The sequence below is a fragment of the Panulirus ornatus genome, chromosome 40, assembly GCF_036320965.1.
Source record: "Panulirus ornatus isolate Po-2019 chromosome 40, ASM3632096v1, whole genome shotgun sequence".
NCBI lineage: Eukaryota > Metazoa > Arthropoda > Malacostraca > Decapoda > Palinuridae > Panulirus > Panulirus ornatus.
The window spans coordinates 13,072,678-13,096,633 of NC_092263.1; the positions used below are offsets into that span (position 1 = coordinate 13,072,678).

Consider the following 23,956-nt stretch of genomic DNA (forward strand, 5'->3'; position numbering starts at 1 on the left):
CCATGAACTCTCCTTATCTTTGCCTAGTTTATAGTAAAATGTTTTAGAGTCTTTAAAAGTGCTGAAAGTTATCAATTTAATTTTTGATGAAAGTTATATAGCATGATGTAAAGAGTTAACCATTTTAAATATTTTATGCTTATATGATTATTCTAATCAAAGAATTCTAATTCACAGAGTTATTGGGACATTCTGGAAGATGGCAAGAATAGGGGAAAGGAAAAGTCCATGGGTTGCTGCAGCTTGTATTATAATGGCAATCAATGTTCTCTTTATGTCGTAGTCTTAGGGAATGACAATTCTGTACATGAATCATCCTGTTTTGCTTCATCTGAAAAAAAAAGCCAAAGCTAATGCATAATTACACATATATGAAATGATGTCCATGTTAAGCTCAATATTTTTTTAAACTAAGTAGACTCAATTGTGGCATCATTATCTATGATCAGTGAAACATACCATATGGATGTACATTGGTCTGTCTTATGTGAATCAGTATCTTACTAAGTAGTGACGTTTGAAGATTATAACATACTTATGCATTCTTAGTCATATCACGTGATGCTTATTTCAAAAACAAAGCCACAGATACTGGTATGGAATATGGACAAGAGACTAGAAATCTTAATGGGGATTAACATGGAATGTAAACTTTGAAGTGATTAATTGCATTATGTTGCATGTGATGATTAAATAGTTTTTCTCCAAGATCAGAATATGAAATTATGAACCAAATTTGAATTAAAATGGACAGGCAACAAATGATTGATGGAGAAAATATGATAAATGTGGACTGTTAATAACCCTGTTTCATTCGTGTGATGTGTTGCTTATTATAGTTTTGTAATAACATTTTATATAAATATAATGGAAGCATGAACAAGCAGATGCCAAAATATACAGTCCAAAGTACAATATGGTGTGTGATTTTTGCATTGCAAGGAATATGGAAGGAATTCTTTTTTATGTCACATTTTACATGTTAACTAAAAGCTGATAGTAATTTGTTGTTGTTTACATCTAATAAAACCTGAAGTTTCACATTCCTGTGTTATGTTTTTAGTGCAATACCATATAAGCATGAGAGGATTATGCTGTGCTGGTTTATGGAATAAGATAGTCATGCATATTTGCCATTTTTGTGTTATCAAGGTAGCAGCAGGAACAGATAAAAAAAATAACCTCATTTGTTTCATTCTTGGATATATTTTAATGCATTGAGGGAAACGAAAAATAATATTTGCACCTACATGAAGTGCTTTTGTGTTTCAAATTTTTCAAAAATTATAGTTTTAGTTGCAACTATGGCAGATTCTGAAATCTGACCATAAATGACGATCGTGATACAGCAGAGTTTCTGGAATATATTGTCATTTATTTTTGGTAGTTTCTGGTTTCAGTGCTATAAAAATGAATGGTTAAGAAAGATGCGAGTATATGAGAAATGTATACCCCCAGTTGAAATGGTTTGTACATGAGGAAAGAATGAGTGAGGAAAGATTGACAAAGAGGATATATGTGTCAGAGGTGAGGGAGACCAAGTTGGAGGTGGAAGGATGAAGTGAAAAAGATATTGAGCAATCAGGACCTGAACATACAGGAGGGTGAAGGGCATGCAAGGAATAGAGTGAATTGGAACGATGTGGTATACCGGGATTGACGTGCTGTCAATGGATTGAACCAGGGCATGTGAAGCGTCTGGGGTAAACCATGGAAAGTTTTGTGGGGCCTGGATGTGGAAAGGGAGCTGATGTTTCAGTGCATTATACATGACAGCTAGAGACTGAGTGTGAACGAATGTGGCCTTTGCTGTCTTTTCCTAGCACTACCTTGCGCACATGCAGGGGGGAGGGGGTTGTTATTTCATGTGTGGCGGGGTGGCGATGAGAATGAATAAAGGCAGTCAGTGTGAATTATGTACATGTGTATATATGTATATGTCTGTGTGAGTATATATATGTATACGTTGAGATGTATAGGTATGTATATTTGCGTGTGTGGACGTGTATGTATATACATGTGTATGTGGGTGGGTTGGGCCATTCTTTCGTCTGTTTCCTTGCGCTACCTCACTAACACTGGAGACAGCGACAAAGCAAAATAAATAAATATAAAATATATATGTGTGTGTGTGTAATATAGGATAACAGAAACATTTCAATAAAGAAATTCTTATTTGTATTTACAAATAACCTTCAATAGCATAGCACTTCATTAAATTTCTGAATTTTTTTGCTTAATAATTTGTAATACATATGAAATAGAGATTATATAGCTCGACAAAAGTCGAGTGTTCAACAGACCAGCATTCAGTCAAGATGCTTTCGATACTATGATGTACAATATATAGTACTGAAATCACACTGTGGTTTTAAGTATCAGAAATTCATTACAGCACATGGACAAAAACTAACTGAAACAAAATCTAACTAGTAGAGGCAATAGGCATACATCATCCAAGTTTAATCACAACATAAGAGTCAATGTACTGAAAAAGTAATAGACTTAAATAAGGTAAGCAGTGACTCATACTATATTTCAGTCTGTTTTCACAATATTGTGACTAGTATGGTAAATATCAAAACTGCTTACCTCTGCACTCTGATATGATTAAGAGGTGACTAGAAAACATCTGCATTACCAAAAAACATTCACTTCACATTTTTGTTCACTGGTAACCAATCAGAAATTTCTGAGCCACATGAATAGTTCTGATGAGTACAACCACTGAACTGAAATTTGAACCTTACATGAGCCTACATAAAATTGATCCTGAGGTACATATGGTTGAAAGTTTGAAAAACGACAAAATCTTTTTATCAGTTACTAAAAGGATATTTAAGTTAATTTCTGCTTTTCATGTGCAATTACTGTATTGTACTGTACTGTGGTAAATCACGTACATAAATCAGTAAAATCAATGAAACCTACCCGAAGATGATAAAATGCACATCAAGACATTTTACTGAGATTATATTACAGTTAATTGGTAAACCTGCCTAATTACATCTGACATCCAACGTAGCAGTCTGTAAAAAAAATCCCCAAGCATCCATACCCTTGCACAACTCTATAATTTCTAACATGCTATCTGCTTATACCCATGGTACTTCTTCCATTTTTTGTATACTCTTCATTAACCCTTCACATTTATCCAGCACAGCAGGGCACAAAGAATATCCAATGCACCTCTACCTTTTCACAGCTCCTATAAATTCCTCCATAATGACACCTATTTAAATCCACTTTATTTCTTCCATTTTTCCTTCTAATGTTTGTTTACCTTTCATCACACACCCTTTTTGTATTTCTAAATCACCTAAGAACTCCCTATGTAATTTCTTCAATCATTCTTTTCTTGTTTTATGTCTTAGACATACATCCTTATAGTTCAATCACTCTACCCTTTGCACTACTAAACCAAATCTCATATTATTACTTCCACTACTTGTATAAAATAATAATTCTACCATAAATGCATTATAATGAGGTAAGTATACATGATTATCTGTTAAAACCAAAAATATACAAAGTATGGCATTCACAGCACTTGGATTTCTCTCAGCATACCTAACACTCCAGCATCAAACTTTATTTAATTATCCCACTCGGTCAATACATCTAGGACTCCAACACGAAGATATATGCAGGGGTTTGGCTACAATTTGGAGGACCAGCTAAGGACTACATTTCAAGAAAAGCATTGTCTCTAGATACACTAATGGTATTTCTATCTAGACAAACTGAAACATTAAAGTATGTCCTAAATAAACTAATTTGAATATCCATAACTCATTCCTCAGATTTTCATAACTATGTAATGCTGTTCATAGTGTTATAAAACAACAGCAGATGGTTTAGGTAATCATATACAATATTCATATCAACACTGTTCTGAGCCCATCTTGAATATATGAAAATTTTAACCTGTATTTTTCAAATGATCATACTTTCTGAAACATCGACACAGTATTTATGTAAAGGCTAAGAAATATTTTTTGGCAAGAATATCTTTCACATACACTGCTGAATTAATGAAGAGGTACTGTAAGCACTTTCATTCAGCCAGTTTTTGTAATCTTTGAATCACTATTCATGATAGCAAATATCAGGTATTGAAATTATTAACTCATCCAACAATACTACAGATCAAAGAACTGGTGTTATATCTACCTCATAATTTAATTGCACTTACAAACATCCAGTTGAAGAAAAGTTAACTAATTACATATTTTTAATGGTCCTACACGTTTTGTAGTTCTGTAAATCATTCCCAGATAACCCAAACTTAATCTTTGATTTGAGCATTTTAGATTCATTTATGGTATATCATCTATACCAGTGTCCCTTATCTTATAGTCTACTAATATCAAGTCCTAATTCTTTAATGCCTAGGTCTGAAAGTACGTCTACGAAAAAAAATTTCTTGTACAGATGGTTTATGTCTATGGTAGGGATCCTTGGATCAAGTCCTACCAACATACTGATAATCAAAATGAATTAAAAAAGCTGCCATAAAGTATGTCAAACACTTATTCACTAACCGACGAGTCCTAATAACTAGCTAAGAAACAGTAAAGTATTTGAATGCAAAAAGCCCAAAGAAGCTTCTTTAGGAGCAATTATTCTCAAATATAAAAATAATTCATCCTTCGTCAAGGTTTTCCATTTCATAGGATAACTGCTTTCACATTAGCCACGTGTGTTTAAAAGGAGCACAACTAAGGAAGTACATCATCCTCAGAGAGGATATGCCCTTACACAAAAAATAACTAATTTACATATGAACAGATGGCCGTTTACTCATCCAATATGAAAGGTTAAAAGGTCCAGCACAGGTCAGAGTAGAATGAGAAATGGTCACCTAAGTTCACTTCAGAATGCGAAAGCTATCAGATGACTATGCATCAGAAGTAATGTAGAACATTATGTGGAAATATTCCCTTTTTCATCTAAAAGCAAACTGAAAAGAAATCAAACCATTGCTCCTCAAAAGTACTTGCTGAGACAGTGACAATTTAATATTTATAAGCTTTCTATGTTTAAGCTGTCCAAAGAAAACTTAATACCCTCTTAAGAATTTTAGAATTAAGATTTTTTATGTAACCCCAGAGCTCCTTATCCTTGAGGGGTTTGCACTCAACACAGGAGCTGGGTAAATCAGGCTCCTCTGGTTCAGGAAGGTCTTCAATAATGCTGTTCTTTTAGTTTGCTTACTATAATACATTCCCATCAAAGGTGACTTCTCATTCGTGCTGTTAGAACTTGCAGCTGGACTCCAGGAGTACCTAACTGAAGTCATGTGTGATCAAGTACAGATCAACACATTTTTGATATTGGAGAAGAAAAGTGGTAAGTGTAAAAATAAATGGATTTTCTTAATTTTGTTTTTTTTCATACTATTTGCCATTTCCCGCGTTAGCGAGGTAGCGTTAAGAACAGAGAACTGGGTCTTAGAGGGAATATCCTCACCTGACCCCCTTCTCTGTTCCTTCTTTTGGAAAATTAAAAAAAAACAAGAGAGGGGAGGATTTCCAGCCACCCGCTCCCTCCCCTTTTAGTCGCCTTCTACGACACGCAGGGAATACGTGGGAAGTATTCTTTCTCCCCTATCCCCAGGGATTATATATATATATATATATATATATATATATATATATATATATATATATATATATATATATATATATATATATATATATATATTTTTTTTTTTTTTTTTTTTTTATACTTTGTCGCTGTCTCCCGCGTTTGCGAGGTAGCGCAAGGAAACAGACGAAAGAAATGGCCCCCCCCCCCCCATACACATGTACATACACACGTCCACACACGCAAATATACATACCTACACAGCTTTCCATGGTTTACCCCAGACGCTTCACATGCCTTGATTCAATCCACTGACAGCACGTCAACCCCTGTATACCACATGACTCCAATTCACTCTATTCCTTGCCCTCCTTTCACCCTCCTGCATGTTCAGGCCCCGATCACACAAAATCTTTTTCACTCCATCTTTCCACCTCCAATTTGGTCTCCCTCTTCTCCTCGTTCCCTCCACCTCCGACACATATATCCTCTTGGTCAATCTCTCCTCACTCATTCTCTCCATGTGCCCAAACCATTTCAAAACACCCTCTTCTGCTCTCTCAACCACGCTCTTTTTATTTCCACACATCTCTCTTACCCTTACGTTACTTACTCGATCAAACCACCTCACACCACACATTGTCCTCAAACATCTCATTTCCAGCACATCCATCCTCCTGCGCACATCTCTATCCATAGCCCACGCCTCGCAACCATACAACATTGTTGGAACCACTATTCCCTCAAACATACCCATTTTCGCTTTCCGAGATAATGTTCTCGACTTCCACACATTTTTCAAGGCTCCCAAAATTTTCGCCCCCTCCCCCACCCTATGATCCACTTCCGCTTCCATGGTTCCATCCGCTGACAGATCCACTCCCAGATATCTAAAACACTTCACTTCCTCCAGTTTTTCTCCATTCAAACTCACCTCCCAATTATTTAATGTATGTATGACTCATGGTGAGGTGCCTGAGGATTGGCGGAATGCGTGCATAGTGCCATTGTACAAAGGCAAAGGGGATAAGAGTGAGTGCTCAAATTACAGAGGTATAAGTTTGTTGAGTATTCCTGGTAAATTATATGGGAGGGTATTGATCGAGAGGGTGAAGGCATGTACAGAGCATCAGATTGGGGAAGAGCAGTGCGGTTTCAGAAGTGGTAGAGGATGTGTGGATCAGGTGTTTGCTTTGAAGAATGTATGTGAGAAATACTTAGAAAAGCAAATAGATTTGTATGTAGCATTTATGGATCTGGAGAAGGCATATGATAGAGTTGATAGAGATGCTCTGTGGAAGGTATTAAGAATATATGGTGTGGGAGGCAAGTTGTTAGAAGCAGTGAAAAGTTTTTATCGAGGATGTAAGGCATGTGTACGTGTAGGAAGAGAGGAAAGTGATTGGTTCTCAGTGAATGTAGGTTTGCGGCAGGGGTGTGTGATGTCTCCATGGTTGTTTAATTTGTTTATGGATGGGGTTGTAAGGGAGGTAAATGCAAGAGTCCTGGAAAGAGGGGCAAGTATGAAGTCTGTTGGGGATGAGAGAGCTTGGGAAGTGAGTCAGTTGTTGTTCGCTGATGATACAGCGCTGGTGGCTGATTCATGTGAGAAACTGCAGAAGCTGGTGACTGAGTTTGGTAAAGTGTGTGGAAGAAGAAAGTTGAGAGTAAATGTGAATAAGAGCAAGGTTATTAGGTACAGTAGGGGTGAGGGTCAAGTCATATATATATATATATATATATATATATATATATATGTATATTTGCGTGTGTGGACGTGTGTATGTACATGTGTATGGGGGGGGGGCCATTTCTTTCGTCTGTTTCCTTGCGCTACCTCGCTAACGCGGGAGACAGCGACAAAGTATAAAAAAAAAAAAAAAAAAAAAAAATATATATATATATATATATATATATAAAGGATTTTCTTAAATTAAACAATTAAAGCAAGCAGTTTTAGTTAACAATTTCTGTTTTTCAGACGTTTTCTCACTTGTCTATACACATAAGAGTCACCACAGCAATCATGCTTTTCTATCACTCAATTACTGGAATTAACAGATAGAAAACAAGTTGAATTTAACATATAAAAAAAAAATCATTTCATTGAACTGATCAAAAATGGACTGGGATGAAAAGGACTTTATCAAAAATGGACTGGGATGAAAAGGACTCCCAAGAAAAACGTGATAGCTTTCAAGACAATCTGGCGTTTACAAGCCTCTAGTATGTTTCAAAAAAATATAAATGATTTTCATAAGAATGAATACAGCTGATATTCATACAGTAGTAAATACACTTCAATTCACAATTATAACAATCTATGCCAAGAGGTAATAAAGGGAAAGCCAAGCTATGCAAGTGCTAAGTCACATAACACTGTAGTCATATTAATAAGCATTGCCACAAAATCTTAAGAGTAGCAATAGTCTATTACATCCTCAGATACAGTAGACTCCACACTGCTCTATTTACAACTTATCAAACACTTGATAAAAGGTCAATAGCCAAATGGAACAATACTAATACACTGATGTAAAATATGTTTTGCTGTTCAACTTTAAGGGAAACTATTAATGCAATCACAGCTAGAAAAGTCTGACCTTCAAAAATGGTGAAGCCATTCAGTGACAGTGTTCACCAATATGACATGAAACCCTTAAAAAATAAAGCATCAGCTAAGCAGCATGGAGTGATGGTAATGATACAGCAAGGATGGTGATACCATCCCTGCCATAACAATTCAATACAACCTCTCACTGAAAAGATGAGCTACAGCAAAGAAACTAAGTGTTTGCAGTAAACACGAGACATTCAAACCAGAATAAAATATAACATTTTTTGCAGATATATTCAAAGTGGTCATATCATGTCATTCTACAGTGGTAAGCTGGCAGTATGTCAGATATGTGAGAGTTACAATGGAACCTGCACTCCACAGTAATATACCTCAATAATGCTGGGTGGGTAATTATTTTAATACTTGGATCCACTTGGTTTCATGATACCTGAGGGGGTCTAACCAACCATCAATCAAATGGGTTCTGAACCTTATGCTCATTTCCAAGCCCAGCCAATAAAGAACTGGTGAACTACTGTTCGGACCTCTGTGCGAGTTTCAACTTGACATACTACAAGGAAATGTTTACATTCAATGGACCCCTTCATCACTGCTAATGACTTAATTCCAACAGTTAGCCAAATGATTTATAAAAAGAAAAAAAAATCCTGACACTCCCAAAACAGCAACAAATAGATGGTATTAGCCTAAATAGAGCCCTTTCACTGTCAGGAAGTCAACAGATAGCAGCAGTCCAAGTAAAGCACCTCCAAGAGAAGGTTACTAGGAATATCTAAAACATCCCATTTAGGTACAGACATGGATCACTGACTCAGAACCTATTTACTGAGCATGTTGTGCAGAGATTAGTTCTTAAGAGTTGAAAATACTGTCTGTATATAAGATAAATGCCACATACTCCTACTTTTTCTATGCTAATTTGTTTAAGGTATTTGATGGCCGATTAAACATTTGAAATAATATTCAAACATATCAAAAGGTACAAAATAATAACATCTAAAAGGATCACCCTGGTAAGATATAGACCTTCTGACTCTGTAGGAAAGATTTTTGTATCATATTCTATATGATAAAAGTCTCCTCTGCTGACAACTATATATATGATGTAGTAAAGACTGAAATTTTATTGAAAAAAATTGATTCATTCTTAGATCTAAAAACCTTTAGCACAAGATAAGGAGATACACACATAAACAAGAATCTTCGAGTCAACTTTAGGTTGCTTGATAATATCAGCAATGATTACTATTGTGCTTTGAGAATCCACAGTAAATCAGTGTACTACTATTAAGTAATACCTCTCCTTGGTTGTTACATGAATGCACTGATTATCAATATCTGGAAAATTTGGCTGGTAATGAGCATCAAACTCCTTCAATCACAACCTTATAACTACCTGAGCAGTTACTAGATATATGTAGTGGACAATAGGAGTTTGCTAAAGCATATACCAAATGTACTTTTATGCAATAAGTAGAATAATGGCACAGGGTTATACAGAACATAACTGGGCACTGTAGCTATCTTGGGACAGCTGCTAAGCTTTGGCACTACTTCTGAGATATTAAAAAGAATTGACTGAATGCAGTCACCCATTAATTCATTAATTTCTTTTTATTTACATGAAAAGTAAGCCAACAGGTACAAATTAATTAAAAAAGAAGGCTCAGCTTGATGAGAGTAACTGAAATGGATGCCATCAGAAACTTCATACATAACATTAGTGTTATTTCTAGATACCACTAAAAATTCCATGCTGTACAAATACACATTGAGCATAGACTTTTCAAGAGGCAGTACTCTTACAAAGGAAATCATCACAAGTAAATCTTTCACTGAAAACCATCCACTCTGATTTCCTAAGCAAGTAATTCACAATCAACACTGCTGATCGTTTAGATGTCCCTTTGCTGAACATTCATGATTATATCTGTAAAATACTTGGACATTACTGGAAATCATACATCTCATGTAATTTCAACATCACATTACATATTTCTCCTTTTCCATATAAATCATTTTTTATAGCGATCTGCCTTTCCTGTTTTCATGAAGTATTATCAGGAACAATCAAATCCCTTATATGTACACAGCCAGTCTCAAGACGTTACAGATAATGGACAAAAACCTGAGTCCACAGTTAAGCCTTGCACACTGCTCCAAGGTTTCTTCATGTATGTTCATACATCCTATATTCTGTAACAGTTCTGTCCCAGTAATTACTGTATTGATATAAAAATGACCCACCTTAATATTACTAATATAAGTTCTACTGTAGCAATGCTACAGCATTTCTTTCCGTCTTTTTTCATACTTGTGCGCCATTTCCCACATCAGTTAGGTAGCATCAGGAAAAAAGGCAGAGAAGAATTCATTATGTCGCATCCACTCACATCCATTGCAGCTGTAATGCTGCAGGATGTCATGATAATCATTTCCATTCTCACAAAGTAAGGAATTTGTTGAAACAAAAAAATAAGGCATTAAGGTGAAAATTTTCAAATCATTTTGGTGTCAAAATGCAATGAGTCATTTCATCAAATTTCATTGTTCGAGCATAAAAATTTTAAACAGCATAAAAATATAAGCTTCTACTGAAAATGTGAATCATTCCTACCGATAAGTTTATCTATATCATGTCACCTTTACCTAAATTCAAAGCAATTTATAGTAGCAAGATCTTAACCAAATATATCAATTATATCCTGTCTTTATACTACAAAAGTTGAAGACCTCTATAAAAACATTCAAAATATTTGCAGCACAATTCTCCACACTGATCTGGCCACCAAACAGAAGAATATGTTATTTGATTTCTATGGCTTCTTTACATCATAATGTATTATCATAACTCTATTCTCATTTACACATATCAGATCAAGTGCATAAAAACATTCATGATTTGTGGGTATTGGTTCTGGAGAGAAGGGATCCTAAACTCAATACCTGCAAGTTGGCAAAAAAAAAAAGTTTAAAGAGTGATGAGGTTTGCATTAATACATAGATTATATAATACTGTACTGTCAAAATAAAGCTTGCATGGATGACCGAGGTCCACCTGCCAACTACCAAGTTAAGCATTGTCACTATATACATTCAGAATTAAAAGACTTAATGGACAATATTATAAAGGTAAATCTGTTCCTTCACTGATATAAAGCCTTTGAGGTAGGGAATCTTCAACTATGTTATGTTTGCTGTAAACAGTAATAAAAGAAAAATAAGTGCTAGTATCAAACTATTTTTCAAAAACTATTGCAGTACTTATCACCTTTATACAGGAAGGTCAGTTTACAAAAAATATCATGGAAGAAGCACTAAAGGACTACTGAAGCCTTCACAAGTTACCATTAGCAGTGATTTCACCATCATCATCACATCCACTGTCGTCATCATTTGAATCTCCTGAATCCGTTGAAGTCATCATCATAGATTGTATCCTTTCGACATCTTTTTTCAGATTCTTGCTCTCTGGACTGAGCTGAAGGGCCATCTGGTAGTCAGCTAAACCCTCAGAGAAAAGTCCAAGATGAACAAATGCTGTGCCCCGTCGAATATGACAAAGGAGGCGTGATTTACTATTATCTTCACTGGCTGGAGTTAATAACTCAAGAGCCTGTAAAGAAATGAAGTAAGACAGGCTTATCCAAAGTTTCTAGTCCTTTTGACGTATATGTAATTACTATGGTATAAATTAAAAATCCCAAAGAGTTGTACATAAAGCAAACCAAACAATTTCCACCAGATTTTATGAAAATCCCTTATCCTCATACCTGATATGATTCTTTTCGATATCACAGGGAACAAGCCTTTGAAGCAATATGTTTGTTATCCTTCTACTGCAGAAGGTACAGGACAAGAAAATTTTTTCTTTTTTTGCTTTGTCGCTGTCTCCCGCGTTTGCGAGGTAGCGCAAGGAAACAGACGAAAGAAATGGCCCAACCCACCCCCATATACATGAATATACATACGTCCACACACGCAAATATACATACCTACACAGCTTTCTATGGTTTACCCCAGACGCTTCACATGCCCTGATTCAATCCATTGACAGCACGTCAACCCCAATATACCACAGCGATCCAATTCACTCTATTCCTTGCCCTCCTTTCACCCTCCTGCATGTTCAGGCCCCGATCACACAAAATCTTTTTCACTCCATCTTTCCACCTCCAATTTGGTCTCCCACATCTCCTCGTTCCCTCCACCTCCGACACATATATCCTCTTGGTCAATCTTTCCTCACTCATTCTCTCCATGTGCCCAAACCATTTCAAAACACCCTCTTCTGCTCTCTCAACCACGCTCTTTTTATTTCCACACATCTCTCTTACCCTTACGTTACTTACTTGATCAAACCACCTCACACCACACATTGTCCTCAAACATCTCATTTCCAGCACATCCATCCTCCTGCGCACAACTCTATCCATAGCCCACGCCTCGCAACCATACAACATTGTTGGAACCACTATCCCTTCAAACATACCCATTTTTGCTTTCTGAGATAATGTTCTCGACTTCCACACATTCTTCAAGGCTCCCAGGATTGTCGCCCCCTTCCCCACCCTATGATTCACTTCCGCTTCCATGGTTCCATCCGCTGCCAGATCCACTCCCAGATATCTAAAACACTTTACTTCCTCCAGTTTTTCTCCATTCAAACTTACCTCCCAATTGACTTGACCCTCAACCCTACTGTACCTAATTACCTTGCTCTTATTCACATTTACTCTTAACTTTCTTCTCTCACACACTTTACCAAACTCAGTCACCAGCTTCTGCAGTTTCTCACATGAATCAGCCACCAACGCTGTATCATCAGCGAACAACAACTGACTCACTTCCCAAGCTCTCTCATCCCCAACAGACTTCATACTTGCCCCTCTTTCCAAAACTCTTGCATTCACCTCCCTAACAACCCCATCCATAAACAAATTAAACAACCATGGAGACAAGAAAATGCGTATGAAAAAATTTCAGCTGCAAAAGACGACAAGTTTAAGAATGAATGTGTGAAGCCTAAATTCCTCAAGACTTTGGATGAAAATTTGAGAAAATCCGAAACAGTACAATGTGAAGTTGAAGTGATGCAGAGGTGTTTCAAGTGCATTACTATGTGTTGAAGTGTGTGGCATTGCATACACTTAGTGTGGAAAGTGTAAAAGATCATGAATGAATCAAAATTTAGGGAAGTTGATTGTGGACAAAAACAGTTTAGAGGAAGATGAATCTGCCAGAAAATACTGGTAAACGAAGTGTGAATGGTGTAGAATGTATACTAGTTCCGAATATAATAGTAAAATCGACGATGCATATGAATAAAAATAAAGCAAATGAGGATCTCAGGCAAACAGATAAATGTGTTAGGAATTAAAGTATATTAAGCATGTCTTGAAAAACAATTGTAACAATGGATTAAGTCTGGAGAGAAAGTACTTTAAGAAAATGATAATACTCACTTCCTTGAAACTAAAACTGGGTTATTAACCTTTCACCACACTTATCATGCATACAATTCACTGATTTCTAACCTTTGAGCTATCACTGATAGTGTGATGTAAGTTATTAAGTGCTAAATTAGCAGCTGCTCGGTTGCTGTAGAATGAAGGCACACCAGGGTTAAGTTTTAGTGCCTCTGTGCATGCGTTGACACATCCTTGGTAATCCCCATTGCCAAAGAGCGATCTGAAATATACAATGGAAATCTTGAAAAAAAAAAAAAGATACAAAAGAGACACCAATTTCAATCTTTACAAAATCAATATTAGTCCTCTATCAATTAAGAACCAGAAAGTGAGCAGAAAATTCTCAAACTTAATGTTATCAGTAGTGTGTTCTTCCAGCAAGTTCAGTGAGCCACAATGGACAAGTTATACTGAGGAGATGGCTGAACAAGCTAACAACTTTGGGAAGAAGTAGAGCAGTTAGCCAAGCTAACATGACATGATTAGTACCAACTCTCCACAAGAGGGCATTTGTATGAGAAGAGTTTCTTTGGTTCTGATTTGGCTCACTGCCTGTTGACTGTCCATGGTGGGTGTTTGAGGTGGCCAGTCTGTCAGGGAATTTTTCTTTGCTTAATGAGTCAATAGACCCTTTCATGTGACAGGTTTTGAGGCACTAGCCCTCATCATTTGTCATAAAGCAATAAAATTTCAAATGACTGAGCAAAACAGCGCACAGATAATACTATCAGAGAATCTCAAAGAGGCTTCTATCTAATCCTGAAGCTAGAGAGGTAGAATGGTTTTGCAAACCTCTGCAGAATCACAGTTGGCCAATTTGTCATATCAAAACTCTACACTGAAGTGACTCTTTCCACTCATGAGGAAGGCATCCTGCAGAGAAGACATTCCGTGGGAGACAGTGACAAAGTATAATAATCAAGATAAGTTTATCTCAGCCAAGGGATGTTAGAACTCCCAACATAGATGAAAGAGTAGAATTTGTGGAAATCACCCTTGGGGCTGCTTATTCTGTCATAATAAAGCCCTTTCCCCAAATAATTCTTCTTGCCCAAAAGGATACCATCCTGCATGCTAAGAGATGTTTAAATCATCCTCTAATATCACAGTTAGATGCAAAATTAAAAGTATAGCTATACTGCATTACAGAAGAAAACTCTCACAGGATGAAAAACAATATCTTTGTCAAACAAGCAATCATACATATTTCCAAAAAAGCTCTGTAACAAGTCCAAACCTGATTCAGTTCATGCAATTCTTAGTAAGTAAGGAAAACTTACATTGCTTTCTCCTTGTAGTACTCTTCATTGCATTCTAAGTTACTATCCTTAGCAACAAATGAAGCATTTTTTGACTGAAGGGTGAGCCACTGCAAACAGATGAAAGACCAAAATGTTAACAGGTATCTTGTACTATGCAAGTAAACAGGAGTGCCTATTTAGCAAACTTAACAAAACTCCTACCTCAGCCTCACACATCAGCATAAAGGGTGACTTATGATGCAATGAAAGCTGAATATAACCCATAAGATGAGTATTCTGAAATGTTCATTAATTACCAGGAAAACTGGGCATTGTGCCTATTAACTTCTCATTAATGTACAGCCAATGTTCTTGCTATCATCACACTGCAATAAAGTACAGTTCTCACTTGCTGTTCTTCTGCTTGTGTTGATTCTCGGCTTGGCGTTGGAAAGACTCTAGGTGTATATTTTACTTTAATACAGCCATTTTGTCGTACAGGTGGCACTGTTTTAATTTTTCTCCTCTCTTCTTTCTTTCTGGCATCTTTATCCTTGAGAGCTGCCTTGCGAATTGAGCTGGACTTTCGCTGCTTTCGAGCTGAGTTCTCCATTTTGTCAATCTTCATTTTTCCATTCTGAAATTTTTTCTTATATCAAAAGAAATGAAAAACAGTGATGGTGTAGCAAGTGAAAACATAAAATGAAAGAACATAGCAAATACAAAGATATAAAAAACATGGCATTTACTACTACGTATTACGAAGCACAGTAATGGAGTAAAATTTGCTATAGTTAAAATACACAAATAAAACAGAATAATTCTCTTGTATATAGTTCACCACTTAAATCATTAGAGTAAATTAGAAAAAATGGGGCTGTTAAGCATGTATATGAGTGACAAGCAATGCATGATGGGGTGGGTAGCATTAGCATTGTCCATATTTGGTATCTGCTTAGCATTCAGCAGATGAAACTGATTAAAGAACATAAAGAGTATCAAGAAGAAATACTTAATCAGCAAAAATTTCACAGTGAGTGTATGAGAATGATAGAGTAACTCTTTTGCTGAAAACTGCTTCCTGCAATTTTTACTATACTAAATACAACTGATACAGAATCATACTCTATATGAACTTTCTGAGAACCTCTAGGTCCCAAATAATTTGAATCTGTAATACTGAAGAGTATACTCATAAAAAGTAGTGATTATTGTTTCCTCTCACTAATTACATCAAAATTCTAACCTGCTTGCTTTTTAAAATATTTTCCAATGTATCAAATTTCATTCTTAAGGAACACCTACACATTAAAATTTTGTAAACAATTATCTTCATTCCAACCTACCATTTTTCATATCACCATCAACACAGCAAATTTTAACTTTCAGTGAATGCTGCAGTTAATCTCCCCTTCATGGATAATCAAACTAAATATCATTTACACACTTCAGTGATTACAAAGAAATGAAAACTTACAAATTCATCTCCATTAAAGTTTTAAGACTCTTAAGTTATGCGTCTTTAAACTTTTGGCCTTTGGTGAAATATATACATTTTTTCTTATAGTGGCCGACATGGCACTGGAAAAACATGCCCTAACCATGACCATCTCAAGAAAAAAAGAAAAAAGAGCTCAAAAAAAGAACCAAGAAATTAATTGGAGCTCCTCAGGTGTTTGTAGGCCTGACTCTTATAAGTAAAAAGGTTACAGAAAGAGGGAAAGATGAAAGGAAGAGAATCCTACACCTTTGCTATTCAAGAAAAGGGGGTACAGCATCATAATGAAACAGTATTTTGTACAATTTACCACATGGTGAAGATTCTCTGTAGATGAATAGTAGATACTATCCTCACCATCACCATCATAATCTATCTCCTGAGCAATAGTTTGGGAGTCTTCTGAGCACGTACTGCTCATCCGACGGCGTGGATCCAAGTTAACTGAGCATTCTGTAAAGAAGGAACATGTAAGAAAATTAATCACCTCAGACTGATCCTCTCTTGCCTGGGAAGAGGACAGCACAAGACAGACTGACTCTCTTACCTTTTCATTATATAATACTGCTTAATAATCGAGAATGCAATGGGAGGGAAAAAAGGCAAGTGTGCAGAAGGAATGGATATGGAGGTGCCAAGATATAGTCCATAGAGATAAGTTGGCACTCACTGAGTTGCTGTTGACACTTTTTGCAAGTACATGTTTAACATACAAATTGTAGTCATCATACATATTTCAGGAAAGAAATGTACCAAGATTCAAATATCAATGAATAAGAAATTCATCCATGAAAGAAATATATCAAGATTCCAATACTTTTAAGAAATTCATCCAACACTGATCAAAACATTACAATTAAGTTTTATTAAATCACAGTTTCATGAGATTAGGAATGTGAATATTCAGTGTTACTCATATTTTCTGTAGCAGTGTATTTCACATTCTCCTTGAATCATTAGAGCAGATCTTTCAGCTGTACAACAAACCATATTTAAACTCAAAGCCACAGTTACACTTGCCTGACACTTGTTCATTCTGAAGGTTCTTTTCAATTGGTTGATTAAGGAATTCTTCTTTTTCTCTTTCAATCATCTTGCTTCGTTCCTCTCGGGTTTTGTCATTCTCTAAAATCTGTTGCGCCACAGCAAATCTTTCACGCTGATTACGTTCCTCTAATAAAGAAAAAAAGTAGGTCAGTGATTGTTATAAACCATAACCTTAGAAATGAGAAAAAAAACTGTAATATAAAACTTAAAATTTCTACACTTATACACATACGTATGAACTGCATATTAGTTAAAAGTATTTTAAAATCATTTTTCATGCAGAAGTTGAAATTCAGAGAACCTTATGCCATAGAGTCCCAGGTGTTACTGTCTGCTTGTGAGCTTGTTTTGTACTTCTATTCAAACACAAAAATTGAAATCTTTTTTTAAAAGAGTGTAAATCAGATTTCTGCACTAAGGAAGGATGACATGCAAAATTCTAAAATGCAAAACTTAATCTAGAGTACGAGAAACCCATTTGAGCTTATAGAGTGCAATGCAAGGATATGTCAGCTTGCAACCCTTCACATCCTCTAATTGGAGAGAACATTACATGAAGTAATTTCTACATATCCAAGTATGCTGCAAAAAATAACACAGGACTGCATACCATCTCAAGACCATTGTATAAAAGTGACAGACAGCAACTTTTCAGATGAAGAAAACCAAGGAATGGATTACATGATAAGATTGTCCTTGATTAAATATAAACTTTTGGGAGTAACAGTGAACAAAGGAAACTTTAGACTGCATTAACCAAAATCAGTTTGCATACATGGTGTGAGCTATCAACTCCTCTGACCAGGCTCTTGTCCCTCATATGTTAACTATTACACAAAAAAAGAAGAGACTATCAATTAGGTGAAACTAAATAGGAGAAAAGACCTCATGGTAAGACATACAATACTTTCAATCCAGAAACTCAAGAATCACATCATCAGCAGGACATTTGAGTATCATCAAACTTCATGGAAAATACGGAAATGTTATGGAAGGAGATGAGTACTGTGAGGAGGACAAGAAAACAAATGGGATAATCAATCAAGAGAGAAGATGGAGAAGTGGTAACAGGCAAAGATGACAAATATGTTGATATGGATTTGCTGATCGCTAACCTGAGACAGTCCTTGGTTTGCTTTATAGCTTTGTAACCAAGTTTCTTGTTCAAAAAAGGATATATGCTAAAATGCAAAGAATGTCTTATGTCCCATAAATGTACAAAATGGCTCCCCAACCCTCATACAAACCATCTACCAAAAAATGGAGCTTGGGGACCCTTAAATTATTAAAGATTGTAATATACATAAGGGTATTAAGTTACTAATAAGTGAGATTGGGTTAAGATGCACTATAACAACATAGTATTAAGTTACTAATAAGTGAGATTGGGATAAGATGCACTATAACAACATAGTCAAACTGTTGACTTATGTACATAACAGTGGGACTCTCAACATTTCAACTTTCATCAGGATATCTTTGCATTCCAAAAGATGTACAAGCAAGAAAATCTTGCAGGATGATATAGATAATAATGACAGTTTTTCCTGATCAAGGGTATAAGGCCTTTCTCATTGTCGGACAGTGCAGACAATTTTCTGGAGGGTGGAAAAACTGTGCCTTTCATTCACCTGAACTCTTACCTCTCTTTTTCTGTTCTTTCTGTTTCTCTTGTTCTTCTACATCTTTAATAGCTTCTTGCCTCTTGATCTGCATCTCATCTCGACTCAACTTGAGGGAAAGATTATTCCAGTGCATGTGAATCTTCTTTGATAAACTGAATTCAATTCGACCTTTCAAGATACGAGCAGTGCTTTGGTCTACATTAATCAAGTGGCACAAAAATGCTTCAAATATATACGGCAGAAAACTCACCTGGAAAGAAAATATACTCTGAAAAAGTTACAAACTAAACCGGATTCTTTACATCCATTATCAATTTTCCCTGAACTCGAGTGACAAATCAGTTCCTTTCCTACAAAATAACTTTAACTTAATGATTCTTCCAAATGCACGATCACCTCTCGAAAGGAGTATCCTTCAAAACTTGTACCATAACTTTCTCAACAGCTCAATCACTCTCCCCACACTACTATCACTGCAACTACACATTCACTCCCCACCACAAACAACTCTTCCATTACACCATCAATCCCTCTACACCACCAATATAATCTTATCTTCATATCATCTACTACAATGTGTTTCTTTACAGCAGCATAACTACATAGTTGGATCAACCCATCTATCACACAATCATTCCAACTGTATCATCAATCCCTCCAGTAATTAATCATTCTTCCCTGGAAGACCAGAATTCATACCACTGCACCATCATTCCCTTCTTTACATCATTACCCACACCATTGGTAAATGCAGACAGCATGCAAAAACTGAATAAGTTGTATGACAAAGAAAGTTCAAGAGATGGAGCCTCATGATTGTAAAACTCCCTCCCCATACAGTAAAAATAGGTAATCAGACATATATACAGTATATACTAATATATACAAGGTCCTGCGGATCATCAGTATGTTACCATCTCCTTTCCTCCAAAAGTGGAAAATATGGAATTCTTTCTCTTTCATCTCCTGTCATTCCCTCCTCCTACAAGCTTTCACAATATAAAAGCTGGATCTACAAACACTTTAGAAACTCAAATTTATCCCTGCTAAATTTCTTTTCTCGTTCTCACATTTCTTACCTTTGACCTAAGACTGCCATGACTTAGGCATGCATTTGTCTGTGCCATGTCAGCCATTATAAATGACTTTAGCTCTACAATGAAGTTCCATTGTCAGTGGGAGTGAAGAGTGGGTCAACAGATGCTCTCAGGTGGATTTCATCTAAGTCCCATTTAGAGGTGTGGCAGGCTTGTGGCAGGTTTTCTAGTAATGATTCATGTGTAAGTCTGTGTGTGTTCTTCATGAAAAGAAATGTAGCTAGTTTGAATTTAAGCCACTTCATTATGAGGATTGGGTTCATGTGGGAGGTATGGATTTTCTTTACCATTCAGCAGGGTTGGTTGCTAATAGGTAATTAGGTGATCCTGTGAGTGCCAATGTTCACGGGCTTTTGGTGAATTACATTCAACAATATCCTGACATATGAATTGCTGCTTATGGTCACCTTGCTCACTAACAGCGCTTTCTTCAAACACTTCCATTCTCTCAAACAATTCTGAAGTGCACATACAAATGTAAACATATGAAAACATACATAAATGTGTGTAATGTGTTAATTTGTAAATATCTTTGCAATTAAGTAAACATTAAACATAAAAAAGCCATTTAGTGAATATGTATTTGGAGGTTTAGCCCCCTTTCCTTCCTCTCTATACATTTTAGCTTCAACACTAAACCACAGCTATATACCAGTAAGGTATATTAGCTCACTTTTTTGTACAGACCCCTTAATTTTACATGTATTTGTTTAATAAACAGTGATAGGAGGTATTGTCGAATGTATTCTTAAAGCTCAGCTGCCATCCTACTTCCCAAGTATTCTTCAATTTCTTCAATCAATCCTCCACTAGGGAATTTACATGTTAGTTTTGGCACTACACCACACTACAGCCATATAAGTTATATCATGTTAGCTCAATTGTTTGTACATGATATTTCATTATATCATGGGGAACACAAAATTTGAAGAAATCACTGCAATTCACCCAGAATGTAAAGGTTAAAGTGGAAGTGTTGAGTGTCTTCAGAATGGAGGTTACATCTTAGGCATGACAGGGCCTGTGAAATGAAAAATCATTGGCGAGTCTGCATTGTTGTCAGTTGATGAAAGCGAGCACATACTCCCTGACAAACTTCTTGCTCCAAAAGAGCACATTCTTTCTCTGTTTTTGATTGTACCTAAGCTGGAGCCAAATAAAATGGGGTCATGTGGTTATATATAATTAATTCTACTTAAAGGTTATATAAATAAAAAAATTGTTGCCATAACAAAAATTAGGTACAAATACTCATTAGTCTTGGAATAATTTTCTTGCTATAAAATAATGTTTCAAGAGCTATTACATACCTTAAGGTAGGAATTGGTGGTCACAATATCCACATTCTTAGGACTCGTTTGATGGAGGTCAAGAGACAACATAATCTTTTCATTGGTCTGATGCCAAGTGTAGTCTGAGACATGAATAGGCATCTTTGCAGACTAAAAGAAACTTTCTACTGCAGCACTTTATAAATCGAAAAAAAAAGAAATAAGACAAAGGTGCTAGATTGGAAGCTACAGCTGATATGGTCCGTTGAGCGTGGTTGTCAAAGTCTGCCGGGCATTACCGGCAGCTTTACCCAAATGCCAGGATAATTGCAGGAACATCTGGTAACAAAAACATATTATAACTATCAATTATCCTATGAAATGATGGCTCATGACATAAACTATTTCTTATATTCTATCTATCCAAAGATGATACATCAGAAAAGGGAAAATAGGGCTCAGCATCGAAAGAATTTGTAAATCAATAACATCTACAGAAAATATATCAGCAGAAAGAATTGTTTACCATAAAAGACATCATATACTGTAAACTGAGATATAAGAAAACTAATTACTTTCCTCTGAATTATGGTGCATGAATAGTTATGTAATACATGTGATGATGAGCCATATGGCCCATATGAAACATTGCTTTATCTTTGTCACTAATGGAATAATGGTGATCTGTATATCCAAGAGAAAGGAACACTGTTTTGTTTGGGTATCAACTTACATTTAGTTCATTTTCAGGGTGGAAAGTTCAACTCTATTGACAAAACGTTTTATACTAATTTCCTGACATTATGCTTGTTTCTGATGCTGCTTCATTACTGTGGAAGACATTAGTCTAACGCTTTTTAAACCTAAAAGGAACTTTAAAACATTTGTAATATCTTTGATACATTATCAAAACAGCTTAGAAAATAATCCTCTAGGGATATTGTAAAACATAAGATGAACTCTTATGTGGAAAAGAGGGTACTTAACAATGATAAAATCAGTTTTACCACAAAATATCGAAGGTAAATGATTGACAATGTAACACCAATTACATAAGGGCACATGAAGGTCTTGGAGAGAGAGAATTTTACTAATTTTCAGGAGTGGCTGTATACCTGTACCCTCACAAATAAGATAATATTAATTGATTTTCGGGCTTCTGTAAGTATTACCCAACCTATTTAAGTCAGATTATTCTTGTCATTTCATATCCTGACACTAAAGCTCCCCTCATCTTCCAAGCACTGATCTTCTTTGTTAAGCTAAACAGAATAAGAGCACAAACATATCTACTGTACAAAGAAGGTAACCTCTCTCCGATTTTCTTAAGTGCTAATAATCAGTAATAATCTCTAAGACATTAATCAAAGTAGAATTCATCAAACATTAGTGGAAGTCACCATACATTAATACCAATTCCCTCTGAGGTAAACCAGTTAGTCCTGGACAATAAATGGAAGTTGCAGTGAATCTAGCAACACGACCTTGACCAAATTGGCGCAACACCTGGTCGTGGTCTGATGTGTCGTCAAGTCTGTTCTCATTATTCCTTTCTCACAAAGAGTAAAACACCTAATTAGTACACCTCACTCAGTACACGTCATTGAACAACTGAACACTCGGTTAGTAAACACCAAAATCCAACTGGGGTAACATGTGCGAAGACATTTTCGAAGTATTAAACAATGCACATGATCCTTAATGGAATCCTAACCATTCATTTCACATAGTTTTCCTCTGTAATGGCTGAGTTGATGATGTTATTACTAATACAGGGGAATCTTGAAGCTATAGATACTCTATCACTATACGTAATGTTACTGAATGAAACTCTGACTCACTGGAAAATGTAGACATCTGGAGAGTAACGAGCATTCTGGCCAATTCACCTGTCTCCATATTGTTGTTTACTGTTGCCAGAGCAACCAGTGACGTCACATATTACATGCCGTTAGTATAAATTTTCAGGATTTTTCAGATGTATGTTATATGCCAAGATCTGTATTATGTAAGGTCATATTATCTCTCTTTCCTTATCAGAATATCATTCCTTGATATTCTATAAGATTTGTGTTAAGTGTAGGGATTTATCAAATGAATCAAACGTTCCCCTTTACAATTTTTTTTACATGGATTTTATATACCAAAATCTGTATTATGTAACATCATATTATCTCTCTTTCCTTATTAGAATATCATTTCTTGATATTCTATAAGATTTGCCTCAAGTGGAGGGCTATTATATCAAATGAATCAGACGTTCCCCTTTACAATTTTTTTACATGGAGCCTAGAACAGTTGAAGAACATAGTCCAACCACTAACTGTTCAGTGAATCATTAATACCTTATTGGACTTGCCTAAATATTCATATTATTGTTCTTTTATGTAAATAATTCAAGATTCCCTAAACTATAACGTAATGTTCCCATCTGTATAATTCCCTATAAACCGGTGTGTCTTATTGACTTAGTAAATTAGTATGAAGTTCAATAGTTGTAATCAAGAGTACAGATAATTCATTTACGGCTATCAAA

At 35.8% G+C, this 23,956-nt stretch overlaps 1 protein-coding gene across 2 annotated transcripts; it reads right to left on the reverse strand.

Moving 5' to 3' along the window:
- Positions 1-9,771: 9,771 nt before the first annotated feature.
- Positions 9,772-23,334, reverse strand: Dnaaf4 (Dynein axonemal assembly factor 4). 2 transcript variants are annotated; one of them, XM_071685629.1, is made up of 9 exons: positions 23,262-23,334; positions 21,460-21,759; positions 19,071-19,302; positions 17,401-17,553; positions 16,691-16,833; positions 15,292-15,519; positions 14,922-15,010; positions 13,708-13,861; positions 9,772-11,786 (listed from the first exon to the last, which is right to left on the reverse strand). In XM_071685629.1, the coding sequence occupies exons 2-9, from the start codon at positions 21,580-21,582 to the stop codon at positions 11,508-11,510; spliced, it is 1,401 nt and encodes a 466-aa protein (XP_071541730.1). In that variant the 5' UTR covers positions 21,583-21,759; positions 23,262-23,334; the 3' UTR covers positions 9,772-11,507. The 2 variants fall into 2 exon arrangements, with proteins under 2 accessions (XP_071541730.1, XP_071541729.1); XM_071685628.1 differs by lacking the exon at positions 23,262-23,334 and having other exon boundaries at positions 10,862-11,786; positions 15,292-15,531; positions 21,460-21,731.
- Between the last annotated feature and the right edge of the window lie 622 nt (positions 23,335-23,956).

What these genes read in the sequence shown, in the direction of transcription:
- Dnaaf4 (XM_071685628.1), bottom strand. Translation starts at nt 21,582, where the DNA reads ATGCCTATTCATGTCTCAGACTACACTTGGCATCAGACCAATGAAAAG. An exon ending in CCACCAATTCCTACCTTAAG is followed by an intron (nt 19,303 to 21,459) that starts GTATGTAATAGC and finishes TTTTCTTTCCAG; the next exon opens with GTGAGTTTTCTGCCGTATAT. An exon ending in CTATCAGTGATAGCTCAAAG is followed by an intron (nt 11,787 to 13,707) that starts GTTAGAAATCAG and finishes ATTTCTTTACAG; the next exon opens with GCTCTTGAGTTATTAACTCC.